The sequence below is a fragment of the Culex quinquefasciatus genome, chromosome 1 (assembly GCF_015732765.1).
Source record: "Culex quinquefasciatus strain JHB chromosome 1, VPISU_Cqui_1.0_pri_paternal, whole genome shotgun sequence".
NCBI classification, from domain to species: Eukaryota; Metazoa; Arthropoda; class Insecta; order Diptera; family Culicidae; genus Culex; species Culex quinquefasciatus.
Genome location: NC_051861.1, coordinates 10111905 through 10125119, shown reverse-complemented (window position 1 = coordinate 10125119; position 13215 = coordinate 10111905). Strand labels below are relative to the sequence as shown.

The 13215-nt window shown below is 37.0% G+C and overlaps 2 protein-coding genes across 2 annotated transcripts; both read left to right on the top strand.

The window, feature by feature from the left end:
- The first annotated feature begins 607 nt into the window (after nucleotides 1-607).
- Nucleotides 608-5115, top strand: LOC6039930. The gene is made up of 3 exons (XM_001849376.2): nucleotides 608-1342; nucleotides 1400-1645; nucleotides 4773-5115. The coding sequence occupies exons 1-3, from the start codon at nucleotides 608-610 to the stop codon at nucleotides 4818-4820; spliced, it is 1029 nt and encodes a 342-aa protein (XP_001849428.2). The 3' UTR covers nucleotides 4821-5115.
- Nucleotides 5116-10056: 4941 nt separating this feature from the next.
- Nucleotides 10057-11136, top strand: LOC6039929 (transcription factor btd). Its single transcript, XM_001849375.2, has 2 exons — nucleotides 10057-10649; nucleotides 10724-11136. Exons 1-2 carry the CDS (start codon nucleotides 10091-10093, stop codon nucleotides 11002-11004), a joined length of 840 nt encoding a protein of 279 aa, XP_001849427.1. The 5' UTR covers nucleotides 10057-10090; the 3' UTR covers nucleotides 11005-11136.
- The last annotated feature ends 2079 nt before the right edge of the window (nucleotides 11137-13215 follow it).

The window sequence follows — 13215 nt, the reverse complement described above, 5'->3', positions numbered from 1 at the left end:
TGGCAGCCGGTTAATTTCGGAGCAGCTAAACTAGGTCAATTGAAAAGTTGTGGCAAAAAGTATGCTAATATTTGCTACAATTTGTCCGCATGGTTGACATCGGGTTAGAAGTTGAGAGTTAAGTTATATTTCTTAGTAACAAGTAATTTGCAACACTTGATCAGTTGCAGTTTTTTTAAATATAAATTCGCTTAATATTTAAAACAAAATGGCTGAATAATTAATAACAATTTAAAGAAATAGAATCGATTTCAACAGAAAAGGAACCCACATTATTTTTTCAGTGAGTAAGAAACTTGAATATTAGCGACTGAGGTCAGTACTATTGATCTGCCACAACAAAACCCCGTTACTCAACTTATGTGTAAAATTTTAATTGAGCAGTGTGCAATTAAACTGCTAAACTACAATGTCATGCTTTGTCACCGATTCCACAAATCTCGGACTTAGTTCTTGGCAGCAGCTTCGGCAGTTTACACGTTTCTTCGTCATGGATCCTATACAAGAATTTGAGCAAATTTGCGGTTGGCAATGCCGGGTTCTGAAGCAGTTTGGTATCTGTGCGTACGAACAGAGTTTCAAACCTTCGGCGAGAACCGTACTACTCATGTTACTGATCAGCTGCTACTTCTTCATAGCGTTCTACGATTTGCACCACTTTTTAGGAGATTTGTTTAGTTTTGCGTTTGCCCTCGTCACGTTGGCCTACGGGTTTATCGGGATTAGCCGGGTAGGTCACCTGTTGGCCAATCCGGCCCGATTCAGTGAGCTGATGCACGAAGCTAAGAAAACCTACGAACGATCAGCGCTAAATCAACGTGTAGTTAAGATCCTGAAGCGTTACACCAGTTGGCTCAAACATTGTGTCATCTTCTACAGCATGGCATTTGTTGCGGCCACTGTCGCTACGGGTCTCTTGCCTACGGTCATATACCTCTGGACTGGCCAACGGAACCTACCCTTGGGCATTGAGTTGCCCTTTTTAGATCCGGATTCGTTAAAAGGTTATCTGCTAAACTACTTGTATCAGATTAGTTGCATGTTGTGGACTCCTCCCGCATTGATTGCCGTGCAGAACATGTGTTTTATTTTGGTTTTTAACGTCTTTATTCAGTACGATATTCTGCTGCTCGGGCTAGAGGATTTAAACCTGTTGATTAAGGAAAACACTGATGGCAAACTAGACACGGACGTTCACCAGAAACTGTTGCAAGTACTACAATACCATCAGCGCTTGACTATCTTCAGTGGGGCAATAGAAAGGAGTTTTTCGGTGCAATTTTTCGTAGAAATCTCCTCTAATGCTTTACAAGTTATCGTAACATTATTTGTGGCGAACACTGTGAGTGATAAACATTTTCAAATTAAGTATTTAAGTTGAAATTTGGTTAATTTTCAGGCAAACTGGATACCGGGATATTTAATCATTTTCCTCGCGACCTTTCAATCCCTCATGCTGTGCTTTCTCGGAGCGCTGAACGAGCTCAAGAGTGACCAATTAGTGGCCAAGATCTACGACGTAGCCTGGTCCGAAATGCGCCTTCCGGAGCAAAAATCCATACACATTCTGCTGACCAAATCACAGCAAGCCTCCTTGCTGTCGTGTGGCGGACTGTTGCCGATGAATATGAACCTGTTTTTGAAGGTGGGTTTCTTTTCTGGGGCGATTAAGGTGAGCGTGCCTACTCGAGTTGAGACTACCAAATAACATTTTTAAATCAACTATTGAGCAATTCCCACTAACTTGGACTTCGCACTAATTTAATGCTATCGATCGCACTATTACGACTCGTCAAACTGGCTCGCGAAAATAAAAATTGCCTTGAAAATGATCAAAGCGAGCCGAGGTTACTCGCTTTTTTCAGCAATTTTAAAGTGGAGCAATTCCAGCTCAAATCAGGAATTTTTCTGGTACTTTTGTACCCGACTCTCTCCGTTTTCAATGAAACTTTGTACACATATATATAAGCCATTTTTGTGTATAGTACTCGTAAATAACATTTGAGAAGGGCGTAAGGTATTTAAATATTTTTGTATTTTGCAATTTAAAAATTACTGTATCTCGAAGCCAAAAGTGTCAAAAAGTGGTCAAAGACAAACTTATGGGAAACTGGACGAACTTTCTGAAAAAATAAACTGAAACAAAAATACACGCCACTTCTATGAGATTTTTCATTTTTTAAGTTTAAAGTTGAATTTGATGGTGATGTCACGATTTTTTTTCGCTCAAAATTTTTGAGGAAATAGCCTCTAATTAGGCTTAGTGATTTTTCACGCTCAAAAATTGCAAATTTCACGGGGTCCTCAATTTCAAAACATCAAATTTCACGCAAATTTCGCGGAACTTGAAAAATGTTAAAAAGACTCTGAAAATCCTTTGTTTTAATCACAGAAACTACTTTTTATGCTTCATTATATATTATTTTTCAAGAAACTAAAAAAATCTTCGCTAAATTTGAATCCGACTCAAAAAGAAAACTTCTAATTTTCAAAAAAAAAATCCTTCTGGTTTATGGATATATATTTTGAAACAAAATTTAGGGCACGCGTATTCTCATTTACTGAACTGCTCTTTAAATATTCGACTAATAAAGCTTAAATGTTTTCGCTAATTTGCTTCTGTTCTATCATTTAACATTTTATTGCATTTCATATCGAAGTATGATTTTAACAATCTTTTCCGGTCAAAATAAATAAAATAAATTGAATTTTCTACGACATTTAGCCCATTAAACATATTTTTTAAGGGTTTAGGCTCGCTTTTCAAAAACTAAATTGGACAATTTTCAAAAATAATTTAATTTTTAACAAATTGTTATTCTAAATGAGAAAAGAAAACATCAAAAGTATTTTTTTTTACTTTCGCGGGAATCATCTTCCCAAATAAACAAATATTGTTAAAATTTAACAGGCCCAAAAAGAAAATTTGATATGTTTTTAAAATGTGATTCCAAGGATGAAAAATGCTCTTAATTTTATTTTGAATAAAACAAAGCTTAATTGTTTTAATTGCTTCCAAAACAATACCTTTAAAATAAAAAAGCAGTAAAATTTTTAATACAGCTATGAAAATACTACTAAATTTAGTTAATTAAAAAAAAACTCAAAAATCTGAACATTTCTTATAATGGTTCATATCAACTTGATATACATATATATTCAAGCTTTTCAATTGAAATCTAATAAAATTTAATAAAATACTCTTTTTGGATGAAATATTTAATGAGTTGTTAATGTTATGTTAAAAAATGATTTAAGAAAATTGATAAATTTTACGAACATTACGCCGTCCATGAAATCGTCAAAAATCCCTATATTAGTAATTAGTTACCAGAGTATCCACTCGCTTAATTCTACAGTAGTTCATTAGATTATTTTTATTCCTTTTTGATTTTGATAAAAAGAAGAAAAATCGTTACATTTTCACACAAACATAAAATTTCACGGGATTTCGCGGAAAAAGCCAAATTTCGCGGATTTCACGCTGTCCGCGAAATCGTGAAATTTCACTAACTCTACCTATAATATTACAAAAAGACTCACGAAAAATGCAGGATGGTATGTCTCTCCTAAAAAAAACTACAAAAATCATTTACTACACCGGCGGTCGCATGATTGTGATGCATGGTGGCATGAAAGTATATCAGATTCTGCATGAAATCTGTCCTCATGCATTTTTTGCAATATAGGGGTATGACATTTTTACCCGTTACCGATAATTATCGACATAACCGACGGTTTTTGGTTGTATTTCACAAAAAATAATCCTTATCAGAACGAGGATTGAACCACCAACTTCTTGATTATTGATCCGACACGCTACCACCGCGCCATGGACGCTTGATGAAATGAAAGTGAAAGAGCATCAACATATTCTTCTCTTTTGAGTGTTGCTCGGGACGGGCCAGCATTATATGTGTTGGTGAGAACTGCAGATCGCTGTAATGTGTACACGCGGGCAAAAATGATCTACGGGCTTGCTACAAAAAATGTTATAAATTGTGACATTTTCTGCAGCAAATCCACTGTTGCAGATTTTGAGCTATATTTTTGCTTTGGGTTTACAACTGTTTTTTTGTTTGAAAAGTGGTCTAAACGTCATTTTTTTTAGAATCGAAAGTGGGAATCGATTCCCCATACAATTTTACATAAAGTCTCCATATTGACCACTGTCCCAAGTCCAAAATTGTGACATCACCATCAAATTAAACTTTTTAACTAAAATACTGAAAAATCTCGTAGAAGTGGCGTGTATTTTTGTTTCAGTGTATTTTTTTCAGAAAGCTTGTCCAATTTTTGATACGATGCAACGGCTTCGAGATACAGTAATTTTTAAATTGCAAAATACAAAAATATTTAAATACCTTAAGCCCTTCTCAAATGTTATTTTCGAGTACTATTGGCTCCATATACACAAAAATGGCTTACATAGGCCTAGGATAACATGTCTAACAATCTTTTTCGGGGGTCCTTTTGGGTTTTAAGTGGGGTTAATCGAGGTTCTGGGGAGTTAGGTTTTATAGCGGTTGTAACAGCTTTGATATAGCCTAATTGGGATGGTATATCTACAATCACATATTTTAGAAAATCAGGCACAACATTTTTCTGGGGGTTACTTTGCCAAAATAATTAGAGCCGTTATTTTTTGCCATTTGGGTGACCTACGCCGTGTTAGGGTGGTTCAAAAAATTGACATTGGGTACCAAAATTTATGCAATTGAAAGACGCAATTTCAGGTACCGTTCAATTTTATCGTTCAATTTTTATTGCAGGTTTACAAGACAATTTATTCAGTTTTCATGATGTTAATGAATATTTAAGCTTAACTGGAAAGATAACTGAATATATTAAAACAGCAAAGGATTTTGCAATCGAATTCGAATCAAAATGAAACAGTGATTGAATTTGTTGACACCGTTTAGTTACTAAGCACTGCAGCACAACACTGTTTAATACCAACCCACCAAAATACCACGTGGCTCACTTGGAATGGCACACGCCACGGAAGGAACCCCCAACGCGACACCGCCACCGCTCTACAAATTACCCAATTGAATTAAAAGAACGTACTCACCACCATGGATATAAATATAAAAGATCCCAGTAAGACAGACAGCTGACCGAAAACCCCTTAATAAAATGCTCGAAAGCCATTCAACGCGCGGCGATGTGTGCCTCTTCTCGAACCCAGCCTCGATCCTCCGCGACGAACCCCTCTCCAAAGGGCCATGTTCAACGATGATGATGGCCGGAATTGTCATAAATCCAAGCGCGCGCGTTGAAAGATCTCCCGAAAAGCCCATCATCACAGGCAGCAACGTTCCCGGGCCGATGATAAATGATTAGTTTTATTCGATTTGTGGTCCCCTCTCGAAATCGAACCATCCCGACCACTTTGGCCACGCACGTAACTAAACAAACACCCGGCCGGCAGCCGCAACCGCAAAACCCAAACTCTGGCGGGGTCCCTCCTCGGTTATACAAAAGTGTGAAGGTATCGCCGCGCGTAACTCGAATTAGGATTATTTATGGATTTCGATTTCGGCCGTCACCAGTGTCCCGGGTGTTACTGCTTTTGTTCCGGGAGTCGGGAGTCGGGAGTCCTTCGAAGTGCCCGCCGATGCCGCGCGCCCGGGACCGACCCAATAAAAGCCCTAAAACAGGACACCACAATAGAGAGTGGCGACATTTCTAGGAAAACGCGCGCCCTAAGCCTATGGTGCTTGATCGAAGCAGGCCGCTGCATTTTGTAAGAAAGAAACCTTTCCGAAGACTTGTGAGAAGGTCTCTGGAAAATCATAAATCTTATTGCGTTTGTTTTATTCTAATCTAAAACAGTCATACGACATATTTGGAATAGGCTCATTCTTGCAACACTTTTGTAATAATTTTTCAATAGTTTGCGTAAGCCAAGTTTTCTTTCAAACCTACTATTTTCAGAGATTTAGGCCATTTTTTTGAAATTTCATTGATGGTAGTTGTTCTTTTTAAATAAAATATTGCATTTCTAGTCTATTTAATCAAATGCAGCAAATCACTGCTTTAAGTAAGATATTATTCATCCATCTACAATTTCGAAACATCTGAATTTAATTGATAATTCCACAAATCAATGTTAAGACAATTCAAAATCCATTATTAAGCATGAGTTTGATTAGATTCAGCCATTAATATCATTATTTTGCTGGAGTAAAAAGGCTCGGAATTTCTGAATGCAGTATAATAATGAGTATAATAAATGAGCTTAATCTATCATTCTGACATGGATTTGGCATAGATTATCATTAAATATTTATAACTGCATGTAAAACATGTAGTAATAACGGGGCTGAAAAAAAATTGGTGCTATGGTTCGGGAATAACTTATGTTAAATGCCTCTGTTTTTGACTTTTCAAAAAAAAAGCTACGTTATCTAGAGATCTGTCCGCATCTTTTGCTGTTTTGATGTTCAAAGTTGGAGTTCCACCTTTTACTCGAGCATGGGAGTTTAGGTGTTAAAAAAATACATAATTCACATAATTTGCTATTGGTAAAAAAATCACTTGGAATGTTTTCATTATAACGCGAGTTATTATGTTAAGTTATCAATGTTTATGATGTACAGAACATTGGTTGATCCGTATTTGGCAATCTACTGTTAAAATTTGACTGAAATAGGGTCGCAGAACTCGAATTTGATGTTTCTACAATAGGAAAATAAAAAAAATTAAAAATAATAATGTTTGATGTTTATAATGAATCTCATAATATTAGCTCGGATTCAGTTTCCGGTAACCAAAAACATAAAATAAAAAAAATACTGATTCTTTAGAGAAAAAGACTGGTTCTAGGGCTCCTTTACCTTCTTTCTCTTCATTTTAACAGATGAGTTAAACACCCGGTTCGATGGCAGCCGCCAAAGCCTGCTGCGATCTAGCTTCTTCTAATCAAAATCCTTCCTAAGAAATCCTCCGAAGATCGCCGAAATCGTGTGCTCAGGTAGCCGCTAGCCACGCGCGGTCCTGGCATGGAAAACTTTGGGTTCCTCCCCGTCACGGCACTTCAAACTGTTTGCCAAAATTCGACCCAACAAAAAAAAAAATGCTGCATTTAGGGATTGGAAAAATGACAATTTATGATCCAATTTTTGATTCGCTTTCTTTTGAAAACACTTCTGCGAACAATACTCGATGCACCAAAAAAGAAAAAAAAAAAGCGAACCCAAACGCTAAAAGATTCATCGATCATTCGATGCTCGTTTGGTCCTCTTTTTTCGGAATGTCCTGCGGATACCACAATAGAGCATGCGGTTCGGCCAGACAAAGCGGCATCGTCCTCGCAGAAAAGCAAAAAATAGGATCCCGTCCATAAAAGTGAAACAGTGGCAATAAAATCCATAACTCGGATCGAATAGAGCAAAAATTTCTGGATTTGGATTTTTTTTTTTCGCCCATTTCTGGTGATCGATCAAACCGTTTTGGACAGCTTTTTGAAGATGCGTTACAGAGCAAAATTCAATTAGGTCCAGCATTGTCGGATGCACTTTGCGTAATCCGTCAAAATTAGGCTGGATTTTGGCGGGAGTGCGAAAAAGGACCGTTTTATGAGAGGTGGGTTTAGCCTAGATGGCCCAAGTACGCCTCAAGACGGCTGTCTTGACGTATGATGGATCGGATTTGAGACAATCTAAAGAGAAATGTTGCCTTAATTTGTGGTATTTATAAGAAAGTTCGACGTTTTCTTTATTTTTTAATCATTTTTTTTGTGTTGCCTCATCTGGATTCAATTTCTAAATATTAGCCAAATCGAAAGAGAGCACATAACAAATTGCTTTTGAGCTTTCTAAATTCATGGAAAAGCATTTGAAAAATCACATATTCACGTAAAATTTAACTCCTTGTGAACAGCAGTGACGAACTTCCCTGCCTTTCCATACAAAATTGAAAATAATAAATTTCGGCATCTCAATTGCTTGGAAAACTCAAATTGCACTTTATTTTGTGAGATTCTTGTTTTTGCTTCCCTATGAACTGTGCATGCCATATATACCAATGTTTTTGCCTTGTATTTTCTTGGGTTTTTAATTGTCTGCCAGAAATTTTTGATTTTTTTTAATGTTATCATCTCATCTCTTTTTAATGTTATCTGTATTTTCTCCATGTTTCGTAGATTCACTTTATATTACAATATTTGTTATGCACAACACAAAAAAACGGATTGCGCTTAAAAAAATCATTTATGAAAAATCCCAAGTTGCTCAAAATCGAGGTCAAAATTCATTTGGCAGTGTTGCCAATTTTTTTTGAGTTGTAAAATTAAATTTGCAATCGAAAAGAACTTTAATTGGATATCGTGCACCGTTTCCGAGATCTATCAATTAAAAATGTTTTTTGTTGATAACGTTACTTTTGTATCTGTAAAGGTCATGAGCAAGCTAGACCACCTCTGATTTTTTTTAAGATAACACAATTTCCTTTAAATTTGCTTCAAAGATATTGAAAATTCGACCAATGGTTGTTGAGATACAGCCTCCGACAGAAAATCACACTAGAAAAACATGGTTTTATGTGTCGATTTTTCCATAGCAGATTTTATATCAAGTTTCAAGGGCAACAAAAGTTGTTGACTAAAATTGAGTTTTGTTATTTAGCAATCTTGTAAAATCGATTATAAACTTTCCCAAATAAATTGTATAACACTTGTAAATGCAGTAATTTTGAGTTTTTGACCCAGAAGGAGGGTAACCGTATAAATTAGAGCAACACATGTCTCATGGTGAGAAACATTGGAAAGTGATAAACTTGTAAATGCATTTTAAATCAAATTAGGTACATTTTATTTTATTACAAACAAGCCTTACCCGACAAACTTCGTCTTGACGTATAGCTTGTTTGCTTGTTCAGCCTCCTTTGATCAAAATTTGAGTTTACGTACATTTTCCCATACAATCTGCAGATGCCCCGGAATCGATCTCAGAGTGGCCAAATTGGGAATTTTTTAGCATATAAACAACGGATAAAAAGGGTTCCCAAAATCGTGAACACCCGTTCATGATATTGGGAACCACGACCAAAATGTTCAAATTCCATGGTACGTTTTTGAAAATCTTATACGAACCCAACGCAACAAAGAGCACCTCAACCCGACGCTCCGTATTGAACTGATTCGCGTTTGAACAAAATTATCTAATTTTTTTAAATATATTATGTAGATTTTTGGGACCACGATTCGAAAAAGGCAGGAAGGTGTAAGAAAAAAATATTATAAATTCGATGATAAATTAATAAAAAAAATCATAAATGTAATGATGATTGCTATACTATACTATTGCTATACTTTTTGATTCAAAATTTCGAAAATAGGGCTTGAACTTTAGATTGTTAATCTCTACAAAGAGAGACTAAACGAAGCAAATCCAACATGCTAAATAAATTTAAATTTTAGCTCGAAAAGGATTAGGTGAGATCCATAGTTTTTTTCCGCTAGTAACATAATTTTTGATCGTTTTTAAACAAATCTTAGCATAAACTCTTACGACTCCATTATAAATTGCAAATAACACACCACTCAGCATCCGTAAACCTCCTCAAATTCACCACATTTTCATCACCGCGTCGTCATCACACATCATCTGACTAGACTAGGGGGTGAAAAACGAAACCCTCAAAGCAAATACCAAAAAATGGGAGGAGGCAAATCGCCCTATCTTTTCTGCCTTTCATTCTCCCTCCTAGAACTTTTGAACTCCAGTCAGAGCAACTTCCCCTTGTTTTGCAGTGCCCTCCATTGCATCCTTCTTCTTCACCACACTTGAATGGGCTTGCCTTCGTTCGTTCGTTTGGCGCGCGTATGTTTCAATTAGGCTCTTGCAGTTTCGTCCTTTTTTTTTGTTGGTTTTGATTCCTTTTCGTCCTTTCGTCTGAGTCTTCTCCTGTTAGGCTATTGTTTGATTTGGGTTAAATTTGTTGACTTTGCACCGAGATGTTCAGTTTGCAGCCAGATCGCAAAGTGTCAACATCGCCTGCTTAGTTGTTTTTTTCGGTTGCGTTTCTTTCTTATTTTCCATTCGACGTTTCGATCGTGCTTCGTGAGGATTAAAGTGTGGCAATCATGTCTGTGAAAACGATCGCACCACCGCAAACCTATTCGCGCCTGTTCCGTCCGTGGGATGCCGCGGCTGAGGGCATCAGGGATAACAGCCCCAGCAAGGCCAGTGATAGTGGAAGTGATCGTACCGCGATAAAAAGTGAACCGTGTGAAGCGACCATCCGTGCTCGGCTGGACTTGGACAGTCCGATGTCGTCGGAGCCCAAGTCTCCGATGTACAGTCCGGCTAAGCATTCGTTGATCGGAACTCCGGAATTGGATACCACCGCGGCCTTCCTGAACCACCCGACGGATCTTGCTTCGTACTATTACTACTGCAGTCAACAGCAGCAGAAACTTGGCGTTGAACTACTTCCTGCCGGATTCAACTTTGCCGGACTTCCGGTGGACCCGCTCACGTACGACCAGATGGAGCAGGAATACTTCAGGGTACTCAGCGAGGACGCCAAAGCCAAGCTGCTCAGCAGTCGCAAGCAACGGCCGAAGAAGTTCAAGTGCCCCCACTGCGATGTCGCCTTCTCCAACAACGGCCAACTCAAGGGTCACATCCGGATTCATACCGGTAAGTTACCACATACCAACTCAACCTCATTTCTCGTGACTAACCCACCATTCCCTCTACTTCAATTCCTACAGGAGAGCGCCCGTTCAAGTGCGACGAACCGACCTGCGGCAAGACCTTTACCCGGAACGAGGAGCTGACCCGCCACAAGCGCATCCACACCGGAATCCGGCCGTACGCGTGCCAAACCTGCGGAAAGAAGTTTGGCCGCCGCGATCACCTCAAGAAGCACACCAAGACGCACATGCCCCAGGAGCGGTACACGTACGGACTTGCGCCGGCAGCGATGCTGATGCCGATGTACGGAGCGGCGGCGGCGGCCGCGGCCGTTGCAACACAACTTTATGGGTATTGAGCGGGAGAGAGCGGGGTAGCATTAAGTGAACTTGTCAAGTGATATGTGTTGGGACCAGTGAAGAGGCAACTTTTTTAACCAGATGAAACCTATTTTTGATAAAGTGCGCAGAAATGTATTAACTGAGGTATTTTTTTGTACAGAGAATAGTAGTAGATGTATATATTTTAAGTATTTTTAAAAGAAAATATAAAAGAATCAATTATGAAAACTCCTGCTGTTTTGTTTTTATGAACATATCTGAAATTTTATAGTTTTTTGTTGTCGAAGTTCTCCAAATAAAAAAAAATAGACTAAATTAACGCTGAACGTAATCAATAGAAGACTATTTAATTTGGTGAGAGCTTCATATATTGTAACATATTCATAAGTCATTGAAGACCAACCACGCCAATCTTACTATAATCTTACTATATCGCTGCGAGTTGTGGATTGCCTGCATCTCTGCTGATGGTTCGACTGAAGGGGCATGCATATTAATTTCTCGTCGCTCCGTACCTTTAGCGACGTGATAGGAGCAAGGGCGTCTATGCGAAGTGTCCCTTCACCCGCTACAAATTTCAGGTGCTTTGGGAGAAGGAAGAAGGTAACCATTTTATAATATGCGCCGGTATTTGTAGCACTAAAATTCGTGCAAAAAAATTTAAACGTCAGAATTAAACGATTTTGGTTGTCGCATTCATTTTAATTTTTTCATCATAGTTTTTCCCGTGTATGATGCGCGTGTTGATTAGAACGGCTGTTTCATTTTTCAATTCATTTAAGGCCAAGTTTGTTTTAGGAAAACATTCAAATTTTGATCCAGAACCAGAAAGAAAAACATTCAGAACCATCATTGACAGTCATTGCCCCAAAAGTGAAAGACACCATCTACCACCTTAAGATCTCGGAGTTCTGGTAAAGATGCTTCAAAGTTGGAGATTTTCCAAGTTAATTGAAAGCAATATTTTCTAACCTTACAACAATTGCCATTGGTTTATTTCATACGACTAGGGTTGGTGAAATTTCACGATTTCGCGGACAGCGTGAAATCCGTGAAATTTGGCTTTTTCCGTGAAATCCAGTGAAATTTTATGTTTGTGTGGAACTGTAACGATTTATCTCAAATTGATTTAAAAATCAACCTCAAATAGGCATACAAATAATCTTATTAACTGCTGTAGAATTAAGCGAGTAAATACTCTTATTTAATTACAAATATAGGGTTAGTGATTTTTGACGATTTGGTGGACGGCGTATAATTCGTGGAATTTATCATTTTTTTCAAAACATTTTTTTAATATTAACATAATGAATATTTCATCCATTAAGGCTGAAGGCTGAATTTTATTAGTTTTCAATGTTGAAGAATTGTTCGGATTTTTCAGTTTTTTTTAGAAACCTACTTAATGTAGTATTATTTGCATTCGATGTAATAAAAATTTAACGGCTATTTTATTTAAAAGGTAAAGTTTTAAAAGAATCAAGCTTTGTGTAATTCAAATTATATGAAAAGTATTTTTTGTCTTTGAAATCACACTTTAAAAACATTTCAGCTTTTTTCAGAGTCCTGTTCAATATTAACAATATATTTATATATTTGTGATTATTTTGAAAGTTAAAAACACTGCTTTTTTCTGTTTTCTGTTCTCATTTTGAAATTTTAATCATTTTGGCTGGAAAAGATTGTTAAATCTTGCTTTGATATGAAATTCAATGAAAATGTAAAATGATAAAACAGAAGCAAATCAGCGAAAACTTTTTAGCTTTATTATCCGGATATTTAAAAAAACAGTTCAATAAATGAGAATACGCATGCCCTACATTTTGTTTCAAAATATATTTAGAGCCAAACCATTAACCATAAATCAGTAGATTTTTTTTATTGATGTCACGTTCAGAATTAGAGAAGTTTTTTTTAGTTTATTGAAGAATAATAAATAATGAAGCATAAAAAGTAGTTTCTGTGATTTAAACATGAGATTTTCAGAGTTCTTTTAACATTTTTCACGTTCCGCGAAATTTGCATGAAATTTGGTGTTCTAAAATTGAGGTCCCCGTGAAATTTGCAATTTTCGAGCGTGAAAATCCGCTAAGCCTACATACGACCTACTCAATTTCAAGGCTAGATTTTTTAAAACTTCAGCCATATTTACGAAAAACCAGGTAGGTGTGCCTTTAAAAATACTGATTCCAGAAAATCACCGGAGCTTGAGGTTTTGTAAATTTGGC

Coding starts and splice junctions, on each gene's coding strand:
- LOC6039930 (XM_001849376.2), top strand. CDS start 608: ATGTTACTGATCAGCTGCTACTTCTTCATAGCGTTCTACGATTTGCAC. Junction 1,343..1,399: donor CATTATTTGTGGCGAACACT/GTGAGTGATAAA, acceptor GTTAATTTTCAG/GCAAACTGGATACCGGGATA. Junction 1,646..4,772: donor ATATGAACCTGTTTTTGAAG/GTGGGTTTCTTT, acceptor TTTTTATTGCAG/GTTTACAAGACAATTTATTC.
- LOC6039929 (XM_001849375.2), top strand. CDS start 10,091: ATGTCTGTGAAAACGATCGCACCACCGCAAACCTATTCGCGCCTGTTC. Junction 10,650..10,723: donor TCACATCCGGATTCATACCG/GTAAGTTACCAC, acceptor CAATTCCTACAG/GAGAGCGCCCGTTCAAGTGC.